Source organism: Mustela lutreola, chromosome 1, assembly GCF_030435805.1.
Source record: "Mustela lutreola isolate mMusLut2 chromosome 1, mMusLut2.pri, whole genome shotgun sequence".
Taxonomy (NCBI): domain Eukaryota; kingdom Metazoa; phylum Chordata; class Mammalia; order Carnivora; family Mustelidae; genus Mustela; species Mustela lutreola.
Window position 1 is genome coordinate 194,781,616 of NC_081290.1, and position 16,937 is coordinate 194,798,552.

General features: G+C 39.2%; 2 protein-coding genes across 2 annotated transcripts; both read left to right on the plus strand.

Moving 5' to 3' along the window:
• The first annotated feature begins 3,803 nt into the window (after positions 1-3,803).
• LOC131820513 (olfactory receptor 8G5-like) lies at positions 3,804-4,769 on the plus strand. The gene has a single exon (XM_059156193.1). The coding sequence runs from the start codon at positions 3,834-3,836 to the stop codon at positions 4,767-4,769; it is 936 nt and encodes a 311-aa protein (XP_059012176.1). The 5' UTR covers positions 3,804-3,833.
• Positions 4,770-10,736: 5,967 nt separating this feature from the next.
• LOC131829959 (olfactory receptor 10D1B-like) lies at positions 10,737-11,669 on the plus strand. The gene has a single exon (XM_059172339.1). It carries the CDS (start codon positions 10,737-10,739, stop codon positions 11,667-11,669), a length of 933 nt encoding a protein of 310 aa, XP_059028322.1.
• Positions 11,670-16,937: the final 5,268 nt, after the last annotated feature.

The following is a 16,937-nucleotide window of genomic DNA, read 5'->3' on the forward strand; positions in this document are numbered from 1 at the left end:
CCCCACATTGGTTCTCTCTTTCTGCCTTTCTCTCGAACTACCTCTCTCTCTCTCTCAAATAAATGAATAAAATCTTTTTAAAACAAGAAAAGAAAGAAAGAAAAAAACGTTATCAGAGCTATCCTGCAGAAATTAGGTCATCTCTCAGAAACAGGACTAACAGCACAGGGAGGGTAATTCAGGAACTTTTGTTTTTCATCATAATCATGTTTACATTCAACATTTTTTGTAAGTACTGTAATCTCCCTAAGTAGCTCTGATCAACCATATTGAGAAATCTCTGAACACTCTGGGTTCAAATATGTTCTTCTACATCTGGCTGTAGAGAAACCAGCCCACTGTACTCTGTGTTACCCACATCTTGTTACTATTTTCAGCTGTGCCACTTGCCTATATGAGGTTACAAGGTATGCTTGAGTCTGTATCATGTTCACACTGAACAACTGAAATATGGACCTTGCCACAAAATTCCTCTGAAATAGGAGAAAGGAGTACAGAGGATGAAAGCTAGCACGTTAAAAGGTGCTTGAGTTTCTAGAGTGCAATCTTGTAACCTATTGAGAATCAATATCTTAATTCTCTTTCAATATCAGACTAAGCTGATATTTTCTATAAATCTGTAAGATGACCAGAAGTAGCTAAAATGATCCCATTAGGAGCCTATTGATGTCTTAACATATTGATTATCTGTTTAGAAGTAATTACCTGGGAAATAAAATATGTTGATGTATCCCTATATTTGGGAGAGATATCTATATACAACTTAGTCTTCTAATCCATGCATATGGTAAATTTCTGTCCTTATTAAGGCTTTCTGTCATTTCTTTCAAAATAATTTAAAAGATTACGTGTATAAACATTGCACACATTTTGTTAGATTTGATGTTAAGTATTGATAGTTAGCTGTTGCTATTTTATGTGATGCTATTTTAAAATAATTGTTTCCTTTGTTGCCTCTTTCAAAAAAATACACGGAAATAATAAATAGGTGGAAAATTATATGCTCTGCAAACACTAGCCAAAAATAAATGTCATGATAATGTATTAATATCAGACAATGGAGACTGTAACCAGGACACATTACTAAATATAAAGGGGGCCATTCCATAACAATACAGGTTTTAATTTAAGGCTTGAAGTAATAAATAGACAAACCAGAAACTTTGGTAGGAGACACTGACACACTTACCTGAACAACTATTAGAATAACAGACAAAAAAATCACTATGCATATGCAAAGTCTAAACAACATTGTTAGTAAAGTGGACATAATTGAAATGATATGCATCACAGGCCTCTCAAAAACAAACAACATATTTTAAGATCCATTGGGAATACTTATAAAAACTGATTTTATGGGGCACCTGGGTAGCTCAGTCAGTTAAGCATCTAATTCCTGATTTTGGTTCAGGTCATGATCTCAGGGTCGTGAGATCAAGCCCTGTGTTGGGCTTCATGCTCAGCACTGAATCTGCTTGAGATTCTCCCCCTCTCCCTCTCCCCCTGCCCCTGTTCACCTGCTCTCTCTCTCTAAAATAAATAAATCTTTAAAAAAAGTACTTGACCTTATGCTTCAATATAAAGAATTCTAAGCGATTTGCAATGATTTAGGTAATTCACAGTCTGTTCATTGACCAGAATGAAATTAAGACAAACATTTAAAAATAGGACTAGTTAAAAACAAACCAACAAATAAAAAAACCCCAAAACCTAACTTTTGGAAAGTTAAGAATTCACTTCCACATAATCCATGGGACAATGAAAAAGTGAAGCAGAAATGATACTTTAAATTTGTTATAGCAAAGCTTGTGAGATGAAGCTAAAATGGGGCTTCGAGAGAAATGTATAATTTATATGTACATACCAGAAGAAAAATAAAAGCTGAAGATACTGTCCATTTCGAGAAGTTAGGAAAAGAATAGGAAATCATAATGAAGACACTATGGACTATGAGAAACAAACTGAGGGTTTTGGAAGGAAAGGGGGTGGAGGGATGGGTGAGCCTGGTGGTGGGTATTGTGGAGGGCGCCTATTGCATGGAGCACTGGGGGGGAGAGAGAGAACCTCTCCATGGAGCCCCATATGAGACCCTGAGATTACGACCTGTGCCGAAATCAAAAGTAGAACCCTTAACCAACTGAGCCAGCCAGGCAGCCCCCAAAATACTTTTTAGTGTTAAAGAAATCATCATGAAACACTTAACACAAAACACTGGATCATCTTCAAAGTGGATGAACACAATGAAATTTCAATTTAGGAAAACTAAGAAGAAAGATAAAATCAGTGATATCTATTAAATAAATCCAGTCCCTTGCTAAAAATTCTCACACAAAGAAAACCACTATTCTAGTTAACTACCTGGATGAATACCTCCAAACTTTAAAGGCAAATTTTGTGCAATTTATTTCAAAAAACACAGTGTTTTGGAGATGTGTCTTCTTGCAGGCATTTGTGATTTATTCCTTTTTTTTAAAAAAAAAATATTATTTATTTATTTCAGGGCGAGCAAGAGAGAGCATGAGCGCTCTTGGGCACATATAATGGTAAAACCACCTGTTTGTCATTGAACTGAGTAGGGGAGGACATTTGTAATTCTGTCTTTTCTAATTTTATGCTTCTGCTTCGTAGAAAAGATGAAGGGCAGAGAAAGAAGGATTGAGATATTAACATTTCTGCTTCAAAAGAAAATTTCTTTCTGTAACTTGAAGTGAGTAGTTGATAACTTATTTTGCAACTGATGAACTGTTAATAGGTAAGCACAATAACTGAGGATGTTCACTCTCTGATTGGTAAATCTCTCCCAGCTTGTTAGAAGGTTGGTAATACTGTTATTTCTCTTATACAGATTTAGAAGCCAAGATTCAAAGAGATCGTTCGACTCGTCAAAGTCAAAACTGTATAAGCTAGAAACTGCATGATAGTCTCTAAATCTGAATTTAAGGCCCACCCTTTAACCACTACTCATACTGCTTTTTCAAGCAAAGGCAGAAGTACCTGCTCCAGGACCATGAACCCACTAATGGTGGATCAGTCCTGGTGGCCCAAACTGTCCCACAGCAATGGTTGTAGGTGTTGTTTCATCTTCCTAATAATATTGAAACATCCGAAGATTTTATGTAGATATTCAGATTTCCTGATAATTATTTTTAAAACTGAAAGGTCTGAAAATAATAAGGCCTGTGTCCACTCCTACCAGAAGTTAATTGCAGGCTATTCCCCTTGGTATCGTGTGCTCCCAAGTTGTCATGAAGTCAGTGTGACTCATTTACATTGGCTTCTCTAAATATTTAAGTTTCTAAGTCTCCACTTAGAAATATTGGCTTGATGATCATTGAAATATTCAACACTGGAAAACAAACACTTACTGAGTTTTCAGTAACAAGAAATATAGCTATTTTTTAAAAAGAGATTTCATTTATTTATTTGATAGAGAGAGAGAGAGAGAGAGAGAGCACAAGCAGGGGGAGCAGCAGAGGGAGAAGGAGAAGCAGGCTCCCAGCAAAGTAGGGAGTGTGACTTGGGGCTCGATCATAGAACCTCAGGATCTTGACCTGAGCTGAAGGCAGCTGCTTAACCGACTCAACCCCAAAACATAACTATCTTTATATGAAATACATTTATTATTTTTGGAAATGAGGCTTAATAAACATTAAACCACAATGAATTCTACTTACATAAATTGACTCAGAGTTAAATGATCTTACAGACAAAGAGGATATCTAAACCATGACTCATCTACATGGGGTACCCTACTCTAAATAGAGAAAGATAATGAAGTTTTTTGCAACAACTATGGTTTTTTTCTCTCCCCTTCAGAAACTACTCAGAAGAAAATGGCAGCAGGAAATCATTCCACAGTGACCAAGTTCATTCTCGCTGGGCTAACAGAGAAACCAGAACTCCAGCTGCCCCTTTTATTCCTCTTCCTAGGAATCTATGTGGTCACGATGGTGGGGAACCTGGGCATGATCACGCTGATACGGCTCAGTGCTCACTTGCACACTCCCATGTACTACCTCCTCAGTAGCTTGTCCTTCATTGATCTCTGCCATTCCACTGTCATTACCCCCAAAATGCTGGTGAACTTTGTGACAGAGATGAATGTCATCTCCTACCCTGAATGCATGACTCAGCTCTATTTCTTCCTTGTTTTTGCTATTGCAGAGTGTTACATGTTAGCAGCAATGGCATATGACCGCTATGTTGCCATCTGTAGCCCATTGCTTTATAATATCATCATGTCCCATCAGGCTTGTTTCTCCCTGATTTGGGGAGTATATGTTATAGCCCTGGTTTGTGCATCTGTTCATACAGGCTGCATGTTTAGGGTTCATTTCTGCAAATTTGAGGTGATCAACCATTATTTCTGTGATCTTCTTTCCCTTTTAAAACTCTCCTGTTCTAATACCCATGTCAATGAGTTACTGATTCTAGTCTTCAGTGCAATTAATATCCTTGCCCCCAGCCTGATGATACTTAGCTCCTACACCTTCATCCTCTCCAGCATCCTCCGCATCCGCTCCACTGAGGGCAGGTCCAAAGCCTTCAGCACCTGCAGCTCCCACATCTCAGCTGTGGCTGTCTTCTATGGATCTGCTGCCTTCATGTACCTGCAGCCATCATCTGTGGGACCCATGGACCAAGGGAAAGTGTCCTCCGTGTTTTATACCATCATTGTGCCCATGCTGAACCCCCTGATCTATAGCTTGCGGAATAAGGATGTCAATGTTGCCCTGAAGAAAGTGTTAGAGAAAAGAATATTCTTGTGATCAGAAATAACGTGAGGATCTTTTATTAGCCTAAGCCATTGTCTCTTGTTGTTTCAATGTTGTATGAATTGATATGTTTAACTTTAGCCCATTTGCCAATATACAGCCTCATTTAGTGGGATTCTATTGACATTATTTCTTAATCCTATGGCCTTTTGATGTCACTGCTCTCTCGATTTTTCTCTTCTGAGTATCTCTGAGACACAGACTGGAAGTACTAAGAATGATCTGGATATAGGGACGCACTCACTAATGCTGTTACCATCACCCCCACCCCTTTTCCTTTGTACAACTGATAAAAACTCAGTTCTCAGCCGTAATGAAGGTATCTTCTAGCAGTGGTTCAAAATTTCCTTTTTCCTGTGTAAAGACAATGAAAATTGTAGCAATATGATCATGTAATCTTCAGCTTTTGGACCTCTATTTTTAGCTTTTGCATCTCTAATCTGGGAAAGCCTTTTTCCCACCGTATCCTACCCCATACATTCTTTTTCTGAACTATTTCCTCTATTTCAAACCTTAGAAACTTAATCAGAACTCGAAAATCTGAATTACAGACCCATGAATTTGTTGTTATTGTGCCCGATCCAATATCCTCCTGTTCTGGTATCTATTATCCCAGCTCGTAATGGTCTGTTTATTGTGCAAATTCACACTAGACTGTAAGCTCCATTAAGGGATACCCCTGCACATATGATTCACAGCCATATCTCCAAATAGCAGAATGCTTACTACCTCATAGGTCCTTGATAATTTTCTTGGTGATTGCTTTCCCTCTATAAAATATTTATATGAAAACCAGCACTTAGCCAATGTGGTCTTCACCCATTAAACTTTAAGTGATACACATGGCTTCCTGGTTTTAGTTCAATTAAGTGTAACTTTGGAGAATTCTTTGAGGATCTTTAAGATAACTGGTAGCATCCTTTGTTGTTCCTATACAAGGATTAAGAAATACTAGTCCTGAGTTTGTTCTATTATAAATCACAACACAGATATGGTAACTTGTTAATATCTGATTTTTTTGAAGTCATTAAGTCCTGTTAATAGTCAAGAAGTACCTGAAACAAGATATTCAGGTATCTTGAATTCATGTATGCTTTAGAGACTAAACAAAATTAAGTAGATTTGAAATTTAATGGGTTGATGTGGCAAATCACATGGTAGAATAGTATTGGGAAGCAACTCCCTGCTGAGGGTGCTGCCCAATGCAAGACTTGATCTCGGGACCCTAAGGTCATGACCTCATGATCCAAAACCAAGGGTCAGATGCCCAAACAACTGAGCTACCCAGGCACCCCTCTCTTTTATTTTCTAAGCTCAAATAACAAACATGGGAAAGTTAGGAAAAAATCATAAGATTTCTGGTTTCTCTACATTTATTCTTTCTGTTATAACAATCTATTTTTTTGCTCATTCAGGATTATGTTTTCTTTTGCTATTTACTACCATGCTAATGGCTATGCCTCTAGAGTTCTTTAATTTTCTAAGGTTAAATGCATAAGTCCTTTGCATGCTAGTCTATATACAAGCTAGAAAGTGAAAGAGGTAAAGAGGTAAGTTTCAGGAGAAATAGAGAACCTCCTCCAACAATCCCTGGGAGAATCTGAAAAAATCCTGGAGAAAAGAGATTCAGAGACATTTTATCTTATCGGATGGGTAACCTCAGGGTTAGCTGGATGTGAATGACACTCTTGCACATAAACCACAACACCACTGGGCTCGTGATCAGTGAAACACTGAGAATCCTAAAGTCATCTGTTCACAGACTCAAGTGATCATTATCACTGAGCTTCCTTCAACCACCAACATTCTCCACCTAGTGCTTTGCTATCTATGCAGCCACTTCTTTTTGTGTTCCATCCCAATGTAAGTAAAATCTATAAGGTGACATCCAAACAACCAAATATAAATGCTCATTTTGAGAGTCTTCTGCTCAGACTCCACTACATGACCTTGGGGAAAGTTGCCCTTTACTTCTCTGCTCAAACCTTCTCTTTGTCTATCTCTTCCTCCTCCACACAATCCCACAATGGAATTCTTAACCATTCTGTCAGCCACATCATTTTTTGGGAACTATTTAAAAGTGGGGGGGGGGAACGCCTGGGTGGCTCAGTGGGTTAAGCCTCTGCCTTCGGCTCAGGTCATGATCCCAGGATGCTGGGATCGAGCCCCGCATCGGGCTCTCTGCTCAGCAGGGAGCCTGCTTCCTCCTCTCTCTCTGCCTGCCTCTCTGCCTACTTGTGATCTCTCTCTCTGTCCAATAAATAAATAAAATCTTTAAAAAAAAATAAAAAGGGGGCATAAAAGTGAATTGGGATAAGGTATCTTAAGTGTCAATTCATGGGGTAAAAGTGTAGTCAGAGAACATTATAAACCATGATTTGTGCTCATTTCCCTTACTGGGGTTTCCTAAATGGAATCTATAACAAATAAAAATCTTTTGACCTACTATAATTCATTATCCAGATTTAGTGATATCCTGAATTCCCTTCAGTTTTAGGTCATATTTAATATTCCTTTTTTGTTAAGGATATATGATACTTAGGTTATCTTGGAGTTGTTTTATTTTTGATGTTTAGCTACAGTATATTCTAGAAAACAAGTATGAATTGGGGCATCTGAGTGATTAAATCAGTTAAGCATCTGCCTTTGGCTCAATCATGATCCCAGAACTCTGGGATGGAGCCCTTTCTTGGGTTCTCTGCTCAGCAGGAGCCTCCTTCTCCCTCTCCCTGTCACTCCCCTTGCTTGTACTCTCTCTCTCTGTGTCAAATAAATAAAATCTTTAAAAAAAGAAAACAAGTATGAATTTATTCCATATGTTTGGCACCCAAATATTGAGAATTCCAGTCTTACCATTACCATTAAAGGCTTGGTAAGCCAGATACACTTAGTGTTATGAGACAAACACTGCTATCTTCATATCTACTGAATTTTGCATTTGAGCCCAGACCAATTATGCTTAGAGGCCTTCTTTAGGGGTCTCATCCTTCTTCAATAGAAGAACCATTTGTTAAACTTTATTGTGTCTTCTCAGATATATTGAAAGATGAACAATATAATAAAATCAAAGAATCTCAAAATTGTAAAGGACATTAAGGATGTACAGGGTAATCTTGCATTCAAATTAGTGATACAAAGTCATTACCTCTCCGCAGGAATGTCATCTTACTCATACTTAAACTCTTATAGTGATTAAAAACTCAATCCTTCACAAGGCATCTTATCCCATTAATTTTTTTTCTATACTGAAATGAAACCTAACTTTTTTTTAGTTCCATTCTTTTTTACTGGTTATTCACCATGAAAAAGTACATAAAAATTCAGTATAGCACCTCCTCAAGAATTTGAAAGCAAGTGCCACATTTCTTCTTTTCTAATGCAAATATCTCAGGAGGTTTCACAATGGGGGAATTTAAGGCTTTGGCCTGGAATCAGACCTCCGATTTAATCTCCACACAGTCTTTTTCTAGCTATGTGATCAAGTTCTAAATTTCTTGGTGCTTTTATTCCTCTCCTACTTATAAGGTTGTTTTGAAGCTTAAATTTAAACATATAAGAACAAAAGAACAAACTAGCATAGTACCTGGCAAATGCTCAAACCATATTACTGTTATTAAACAAACAAACAAACAAACAAAACCAACAGAACAAAACAAACCATTTTCATTTGGGATGGTTTAAACACACTACCAATTTATAATCTTTCTTTAAATGTACTTATTTTATTAACGCTCTTTTGTTAGGTGAAATTCTAGAAGAAACATGTAATATAATAATTAAATAATTGCTTATTATTTATTACAACCTATCTGCAACCGTGATACTTATTTTAAATATCTACATAGTCCTAGAAATGTTTACATACTATGAAATAGGGTGTTGCCATATTACCACAGGCAAAGACAGGCAAATATGGGAGGCAAAAAACAAGTACTTAGCCTGAAGCCTTGAATTCAGTATTGGAGTCCATTTTCCAGGCCAGCAGACTTAGAAGGGATGGAGATATTTTTCATTTCACATCTATTATTATTTTGTTTTGGGGTAAATGTGATGAACTTTTATCTAATTGCCCCCTCAGAGCTACCACTGATGGGATCATGAGAAATGCCCAAAGGGATCTGAAAGACAGATCCAGAGGGTATGAGTGTGTTCAAGTCTTGATGGTATATACTCTTGGCACTTTCTTTTATAAACACGTAATTTCAGCTCCTGTGGCTGTGATACGCTGTGTTCTTCTGGGTACCTGAGAACATGATTTGGGTTATCTTGTTATCATACTGCAGAAAATTCCACCATGTTCCCTGTGAATACTATGAATGTTTAGATTTTTTTTCTCGCCTGTCACTGACACCATTTGATTCTTATCCACTGAAGTGTTGGGTTCCAATTATTGGGAGCTGCTAGATTTTTAGTTCTTGAAGATGACTCATACTTGGAAAGGACTAGAAATCAAGAGGATCATGGACTCATTGTCTTAGAGATAGCACCTGGAAGGGCAAATTAATCATTGTGCCTAGTCACAGTCAAGGATCAAAGAACTCTGAGTCTTCACTGACCAAAGGAAGAAGGTTTCCAGGGTGAGGCTGTGATGAAAGTTCTTCAAGGACAGAGTCCGGTTAAGTCAGAAGTTCATACAGAGACTCTTCTAGTATGTCTAAAGTGAGTAACAAGAAACAAGCTGCTGGTAAACACAGATGACTTTTTTTTTCCCCCCAAGTATGTCACTGACCCTTTCTTTGGAGTCTTCATTTTTCTCTGCATCTAGCATTGCAACTACATGTTGGTTTGGGGTTATTTTCTTTCTATCTCTTCCCTTCCTTAACTTAACAGCTTTATTAAAGTATAACAAACATTCAAAATACATCATAAATATATAGTCCAGTATGTTTATTTTTACACAAATATTCTCTTCCTCTCGTTCTTCAATGTGAGACTCCTCTGTCCAGAAGTTGGAATTCGTCTCCAGATTCTTATTGTTCATACTGCTTCCGCATAAATTATAGAATTGCCTTGGGGCAGAACTAGAAGAAAAAAGAGAAGTGGGGGAACCAGGGATTCCCTCACACTCTTTGATCATGGAAACACCTTTTATCAGGTTCTCAGGTCAAAAAGATGGAATTATCAATTGGATATACTTGGTTATCTATTGGAATTTCTGCATCTGGAGCAGCCACCATACAATTCTGTAATTGTAACCACCCACCCCCTCTCTCAGCTCAAAAGCACAAGAGAAAAGAGGAAAAAGTAGAAACATATCTGTGTGGGCTTCTCCAGGATTTGTCTCCCTTTCACAATCCTTCTGTTTACTTTCCAGGGTTTTTAAGTAAATGCATTTTGTATTTTATCCAGGGCGATTTTTTTCCCCGAAGTTTTATTTATTTAAGTAATCTCTATACCCAACATGAGGCTTGAACTCACAACCCTGAGATCAAGAGTTGCATGGCCTTCCAACGGAGCCAGACAGGTGCCCTGCCAGAGTTTTTATTTTGATTTTAATTTTTTAAAGATTAATTATTTATTTGAGAAAGAGAGGGAGAGAGAGAACAAGCAGGGGTAGGGACATGAGGAGGGGAAGAGAGAATTCTCAAGCAGACTCCCCACTAAGCACAGAGCCTGATGCAGAGCTCAATCCCAGGACCCTGAGATCATGACATGAACTGAAATCAAGAGACAGCTGCTTAACCAGCTGAGCCACCCAGGTGCCCCACTTCCAGAGTTTTTAATTATAATCTGTGGGTAAGAAAATATAGTGAACTTAACCTAACTTGATCAAAGCCAAAGTTTTCAGAATATAGTCAAGAATTTTTATTCTTTATCTTTTTATGTAGAAATTCCTTTACATAAGGTTGATTATTGTTTGTTAAACATGAAACCATCCCATCCATCAGAGGACTCAGTTTTACATCAGTGTTCACACATTGGATACCTTTGTTCTTTTGTGAAGTCCAACATCTGACAGAGATGAGGAATCTCTCAATAGTGACTGAATTTATCCTGCTGGGCATCCCCCACACGGAGGACCTGGAGAGCATGCTCTTTGTGCTGTTTTTGGGCTTCTACATCTTCACTCTTCTGGGGAACCTGCTCATCCTCCTCGCCATTATCTCCTCCACTCGGCTCCACACCCCCATGTACTTCTTCTTGTGTCAACTGTCTGTGTGTGACATATTTTTCCCTTCTGTGAGCTCCCCCAAGATGCTCTTCTACCTCTCAGGGAACAGCCGGGTCATCTCCTATGCAGGCTGCGCACCCCAGCTCTTCTTCTACCACTTCCTGGGCTGTACCGAGTGCTTCCTGTACACGGTGATGGCCTATGACCGCTTTGTCGCCATCTGCTACCCTCTGCGCTACACGGTGATCATGAGCCACAGAGCGTGCGCCAGCCTGGCCGTGGGGACCTCCTTTTTTGGCTGCATTCAGGCCACCTTTCTAACCGCTCTCACCTTCCAGTTGCCCTACTGTGGCGCCAATGAGGTGGACTATTTCTTCTGTGATATCCCGGTGATGCTGAAGCTGGCTTGTGCTGATACCTCAGCCCTGGAGATGGTGGGGTTCATCAGTGTGGGCCTCATGCCCCTCAGCTGCTTCCTTCTTATCCTCACATCCTACAGCTGCATTGTCTGCTCCATCCTGCAGATTCGATCTACTGAAGGCAGACGCCGGGCATTTTCCACCTGCAGTGCCCACCTTACTGCCATCCTCCTCTCCTTTATGCCAGTTGTCCTCATCTACCTGCAGCCCACCCCCAATCCTTGGCTCAATGCAACTGTCCAGATCCTGAATAACCTGGTCACCCCCATGCTGAACCCCTTGATCTACAGCCTCAGGAACAAGGAGGTCAAATCATCTCTGAGGAATGTGCTACAGCAAGTAGCCTTCCTTCCTGGGAACTGATAGAGATTGGTAGCTATACTTTACCAGCATCACACTGCTTGCAAAGATACTTCCTTTTGTGTGATGTAGAGCACAGATATTGTCAATGCCCCTTTTGCAGATAAAGAAGCTAAGATTTGAAGTCATAAAGTGAATTAAGTTCACATAACTAATAAATTATCCTGCCCAGGAAGGATGATATCTTCCCAGTTCGCAAGAGAGACTAGTCCTTCTTTTCCTCACTCTGTTTTCTTCTCCTATTTTCCTCCTACCACATTCTCTGCTTCTTTCCCCTTACTCTAGCCCTTCTTCATTTTGGCTGGCATTATTATCTAATTACACTCTTGAATGCTTGCATCAGATAAGTCACCATTTCGTGGTCTAGGAGTTGTTGAAAAATATGGGTTTGCACCACAGGGCCCCAGGTGGTGTTCTGTGACTAGTGGAATGTAAAGAAGCTGTATCAAAGAAAAGAGCTTCTGGATGAGACCTGAGGCAGGCTTCTAATGGGTGAATTAGAGATCAACCACAAAGTCTGTCTGTTGGTCTTGGACCTAGCAACAGTCCATGCCTGGGAGTTAAGGCAGTGGATAAAAGAGAATGTGGAGACTAAACAGGCATAAACTGCTTAAGGGTGATTGATTCTATTCTTTTTCAGTACTACAAATCTGAGTTTGCCTTTGAGCTCCTCAGCACAGCCAGGGGGGCAATACAAAGTCTACTACTACTGCTCTACGCTCTATGGCGTTGGATTCTCGGCTTAGCGAAAGGCTGTGACTTGAGTGCTCTTCCTTAACATTTCTTTGTTCTTTTGCCTAATGAGCTTAGTATGAGGGATGTGCCTTCCAATACAAACAATAATTTGAAGAAAAGAAAGGAAATGAGAAGGAGGTTATGGGAAGAGAAGGGAAGTGGGACAAGGGAAGAGGGCAAGATGAGAAGGTAAAAGGGTAATGGCAACGCAAGAGGGTGATGGGTTGGGAGGGGGTGATGGGAAGGAAAAGGGATGATAGCAATGGAAGAGGTTGATGGGAAGAAAGGGGGTAATGGAAAGGAAGGGGTGATGGGAAAAAGAAGGGGGTGAGGGAAATGGAAGAGGATGATGGGAAGAAAGGGGGTAATGGAAAGGAAGGGGTGATGGGAAAAAGAAGGGGGTGAGGGAAATGGAAGAGGATGATGGGAAGGAAGTAGGGGCAGAAGCAAAGGCAAGTCTTCTTTCCTCTTTCTTTCCAGAATCAGAGTTCATTCAGGGATTCTGCTAGACTGAACCAGCCACAACACTGGGGCCTCATGTAAGGGTGATGAGATGATGTATGTTTTTGAAAGGGAGAACATTTTTCTTGTTGCTTCTCTGTTTTTTTCTGTGCCTTTATTTTTTCTACCACACATGCTCCCTCCAGAGTCTTCAGCCAGACAAATTCATTCTTATCATCAAACAGCTAGTTGAAATACAGTTTTTTATGTGAAACTTTCTTCACCCTAGGCACATCAGGCTCCCACTTCTCTATGTTTTGAATCAGACTTTACAAACTCATCAATTCATTATGCTAGAATAAGTTTTGGCAAAGCATTTTCCAAGAGTAAAAGTAAAGTAGGTTCAGTGAGGTTAAGGACAAAGAGTCAGTTAGGGACTGACAGTACAAAATTGCTGAACAGATGAAGTTTGGTTCTCTTGCCAGGATCCTATGGGGTGTGTGTGTGTGTGTGTGTGTGTGTGTGTGTGTGGCAGCAAGGGACTCTATTCGGGGCTCATCCCAGAACCCGAAATCATGATCTGAGTCCAAGTCAGATGCTCAACCGACTGAGCCACCCAGGTGCCCCAACATGGGATCCTCTTGAGTGAATGGCTAAACCTAATTTGTAAATGTGTAGGGTAGGATTCCACAAAGCTAGGCAAAGAAAAGTTCTGAAACAATTATAACAAGTAGGGGCTATAAGTAAAAATATTTCAAGTACTTGCTTAGAGCTAGAAATCATTCAAGTTCTGACCTTCCCAAGTGATGAAGTCTTAGAATATAGATAAGGTTCAATGATGTAGAGTTTGGAGCCAATGGACAAGAAAGAATTCTTGAGACGTCTTTGGTGTAAAATGGTGGTTTGTTAAAGCACAGGGACAGGACCCGTGGGCAGAAAGAACTGCTGCCCCGGAGTTGTGAGGAGTGTTCCATTATATACTTGCAAGTTGGGATAGGGTCAGGGATGGCTTAAATCTCTAAGGAATTTTCTAAGCAAGGTTTCCAGGACCTTGAGGGTCTAGCTATTGTTGGGGAAAAGGCTATTCATTACCATTAATAAAACCTTTTCAGTGAGACCCTTTAGATGTATATCAGTGGGCCATATGCTTGGGAATGATTGTCAACATTATCTTGGAGGGTTTAGAGATAAAGTTTCCAAAAGAATTGTTAAAGTAGACTTACAGGCTCCTGGTTGGGGGTAGGAGTTGCCCTTTGACTTAGCAAAGCCTTAAGGTGGGAGAAGTTGAGTCCCTAGAGGAATGTCACTCTGCCTGTTTTAAGGGCTTGTTAGTGGGTAAGGAAATTTAATAATTTTTCTTCTGTCTGTTTCCCACATCACAAGTAAAGAAGATATGGGACAGTTAGTGGAGATCCAAAAAGGTCACAGTTTAGGTGTGTGGTTATTTTTCCACATAACTTAAACACATTATAGAATCAAAAATTACCAGACATAAAACACTTATCATGTTGAGCACTGAGTAATGTATAAAATTGTTGAATCACTATATTGTACACCTGAAAGAAATACAACATTGTATGCTAACCATACTGGAATTTAAAAATTAAAATTAAAATTAAAAAAATTTTCCAGACATATAGAGAAACAGAAACACAAGGCCCATAATTAGGATTTAAAAGGTCAATATTCAAAGACCTAGAAAAGTAGAATTAGTAGACAAAAACATTACAGTTATTTTAAATTACATTCCATATTTCCAAAAGGTACATATTATGTGTTTAATGATTTAAAAAGTCTAAGGGATATTTAAAAAAAATGTTCTACCCTTATAACTATTATCTGGAACAACAGCAATGACAAAACCACACACGAACTCAAGCACACATATATACACGCTCGCACAGAACTGTGGGAAAGAGAGCCATGTTTTAATAATAGGCATATGAAATATCCACTTAAATAAAATATTGTAAAATCCTATAAAATCAGTGGGAAATACGTCATCTGCATGAAAATAGAAATGATTTTTCATATCCTCCTAGAAAATAAGAGGTGGATAGAACGTAACTATCAGGTAAAACAGCCCCCCTGCCTCTCAAAGGAATTGTTTGAGACACAGGGAGGCTAAATGGTCTTTATAAAATAACATGCAAAGCCAGAAAAAGTGCAAAAATAAAAATGAGGTCCTCTTTCAGCCATCCAGTGTTGTTCCTCACAAAAATTAATATCTAACTTTAGAGTAAAAATTGTAGTGATCTTGTCTGTTTTAAGAAAAGGATGTATAATGTTTACTTTGTATTTCTTATTTGACTCATAGTTTGAAAGTGCCCTGAGGAGAGGGTCATGTGCCAATTTTAACTGTGGATTTGTATATTTCTCTTTTTATCTCTACCAGATTTATATTTTGATATTCTTTAAAAAAAAAAAAAAAAGATTTTATTTATTTATTTGTCAGAGAGATAGAGAGAGTACAGGCAGGCAGAGTGGCAGAGGGAGAAGCAGGCATCCCTTGGAGCAAGGAGCCGGATGTGGGACTCGATTCCAGGATGCTGGGATCATGACCTGAGCAGAAGGCAGCTGCTTAACCAACTGAGCCAACTAGGTGCCCCTATATTTTGATGTTCTATCAGGTGCACACACATTTACATTTTTAGATCTTGGAGGATTGACCCCTTTATTCCTAAACAATGCCCTCTTTCTTCCTGATTCTGAAGTGGATTTCATTAGATATTAATGAGCCATGACATCTCTTCCATGTGTACAATGCTTTACTTTCAAGTCATTTGTGTCTTGGTTCTAGAACATGTCTCCTGCAGACAATGCAGAGTTGTAACTTATTTTATGCAATGTGACAAATCCTTTCTCCTTACCTGAATATTTATGTGTTCTACTTTTTACCGTTAGTTTCTCTTAAATGTTAAGTGAACCAGTGATGTAACCCCTAAGCCTTTGTACTAATTTGGCTTCACGCTCAGATCTCTCCATGGAGAAAGAATGAGTCACACATATTGCATTATGCAAGTTCCTGTAACAGAATTCTCCATCTAAATTAATACACTGGCCTTCAGGTAATGGATTGATCTCCCAGGTAGCAGGACTGTGTCAGAAGACTGATAATATCTCCAGGTGTCCTGAGTCCATTGCAGCTAAAAAACAAAGGAAGCAGTCTGCTCGTTCCCATCGCATTGCTGAGTTTGGTTACTGTGACATCCATTCTCAAAAGAACGATTTCCTGTCTGCCTGCAGACAAAATCAGGTTTCTGAGCTTGCAGAGTTGAAGGCGGATTTTAGACCATGAGGAACACGCCAGGATCATGACTATCTTTCTGCACAGCCTCTTGGGACAGCCTGTCAGACTTCTCCTAGTGACGCACTTTATCTATGTAACTGAATGTCTACACAATTCTACTGCTAGAACTGTGGCAGACAAAGGCTAAGGCATTTTCTGGTGGAGGCAGATTTCAAGTTTCCTAAGTCTGGGTTCTGTGCTCTTAAGATAATCCTTAAAAGCTTCCACTAAGTAACTCTGTTGGCAGATAAGAGAATACTAGGGACAGGGCACGAGGAGAGAGGGAGGTAGTTTAAGTGTGCTGCCATTTTTAAAAACTCATATTCAATTTCTTACTAGATCTGCAATTTTTAATATAAAAATTTTAGGTCTTTTTCACCATCACATTTTTTTTTTTTTTTTTTTTTTTTACGTAGCTTCTTCTTTTTTTTTTTTTTTTAATTTTTTATTTTTTATAAACATATATTTTTATCCCCAGGGGTACAGGTCTGTGAATCACTAGGTTTACACACTTCACAGCACTCACCAAATCACATACCCTCCCCAATGTCCATAATCCCACCCCCTTCTCCCAAACCCCCTCCCCCCGGCAACCCTCAGTTTGTTTTGTGAGATTAAGAGTCACTTATGGTTTGTCTCCCTCCCAATCCCATCTTGTTTCATTTATTCTTCTTCTACCCACTTAAGCCTCCATGTTGTATCACCACTTCCTCATATCAGGGAGATCATATGATAGTTGTCTTTCTCTGCTTGACTTATTTCGCTAAGCATGATACGCTCTAGTTCCATCCATGTTGTTGCAAATG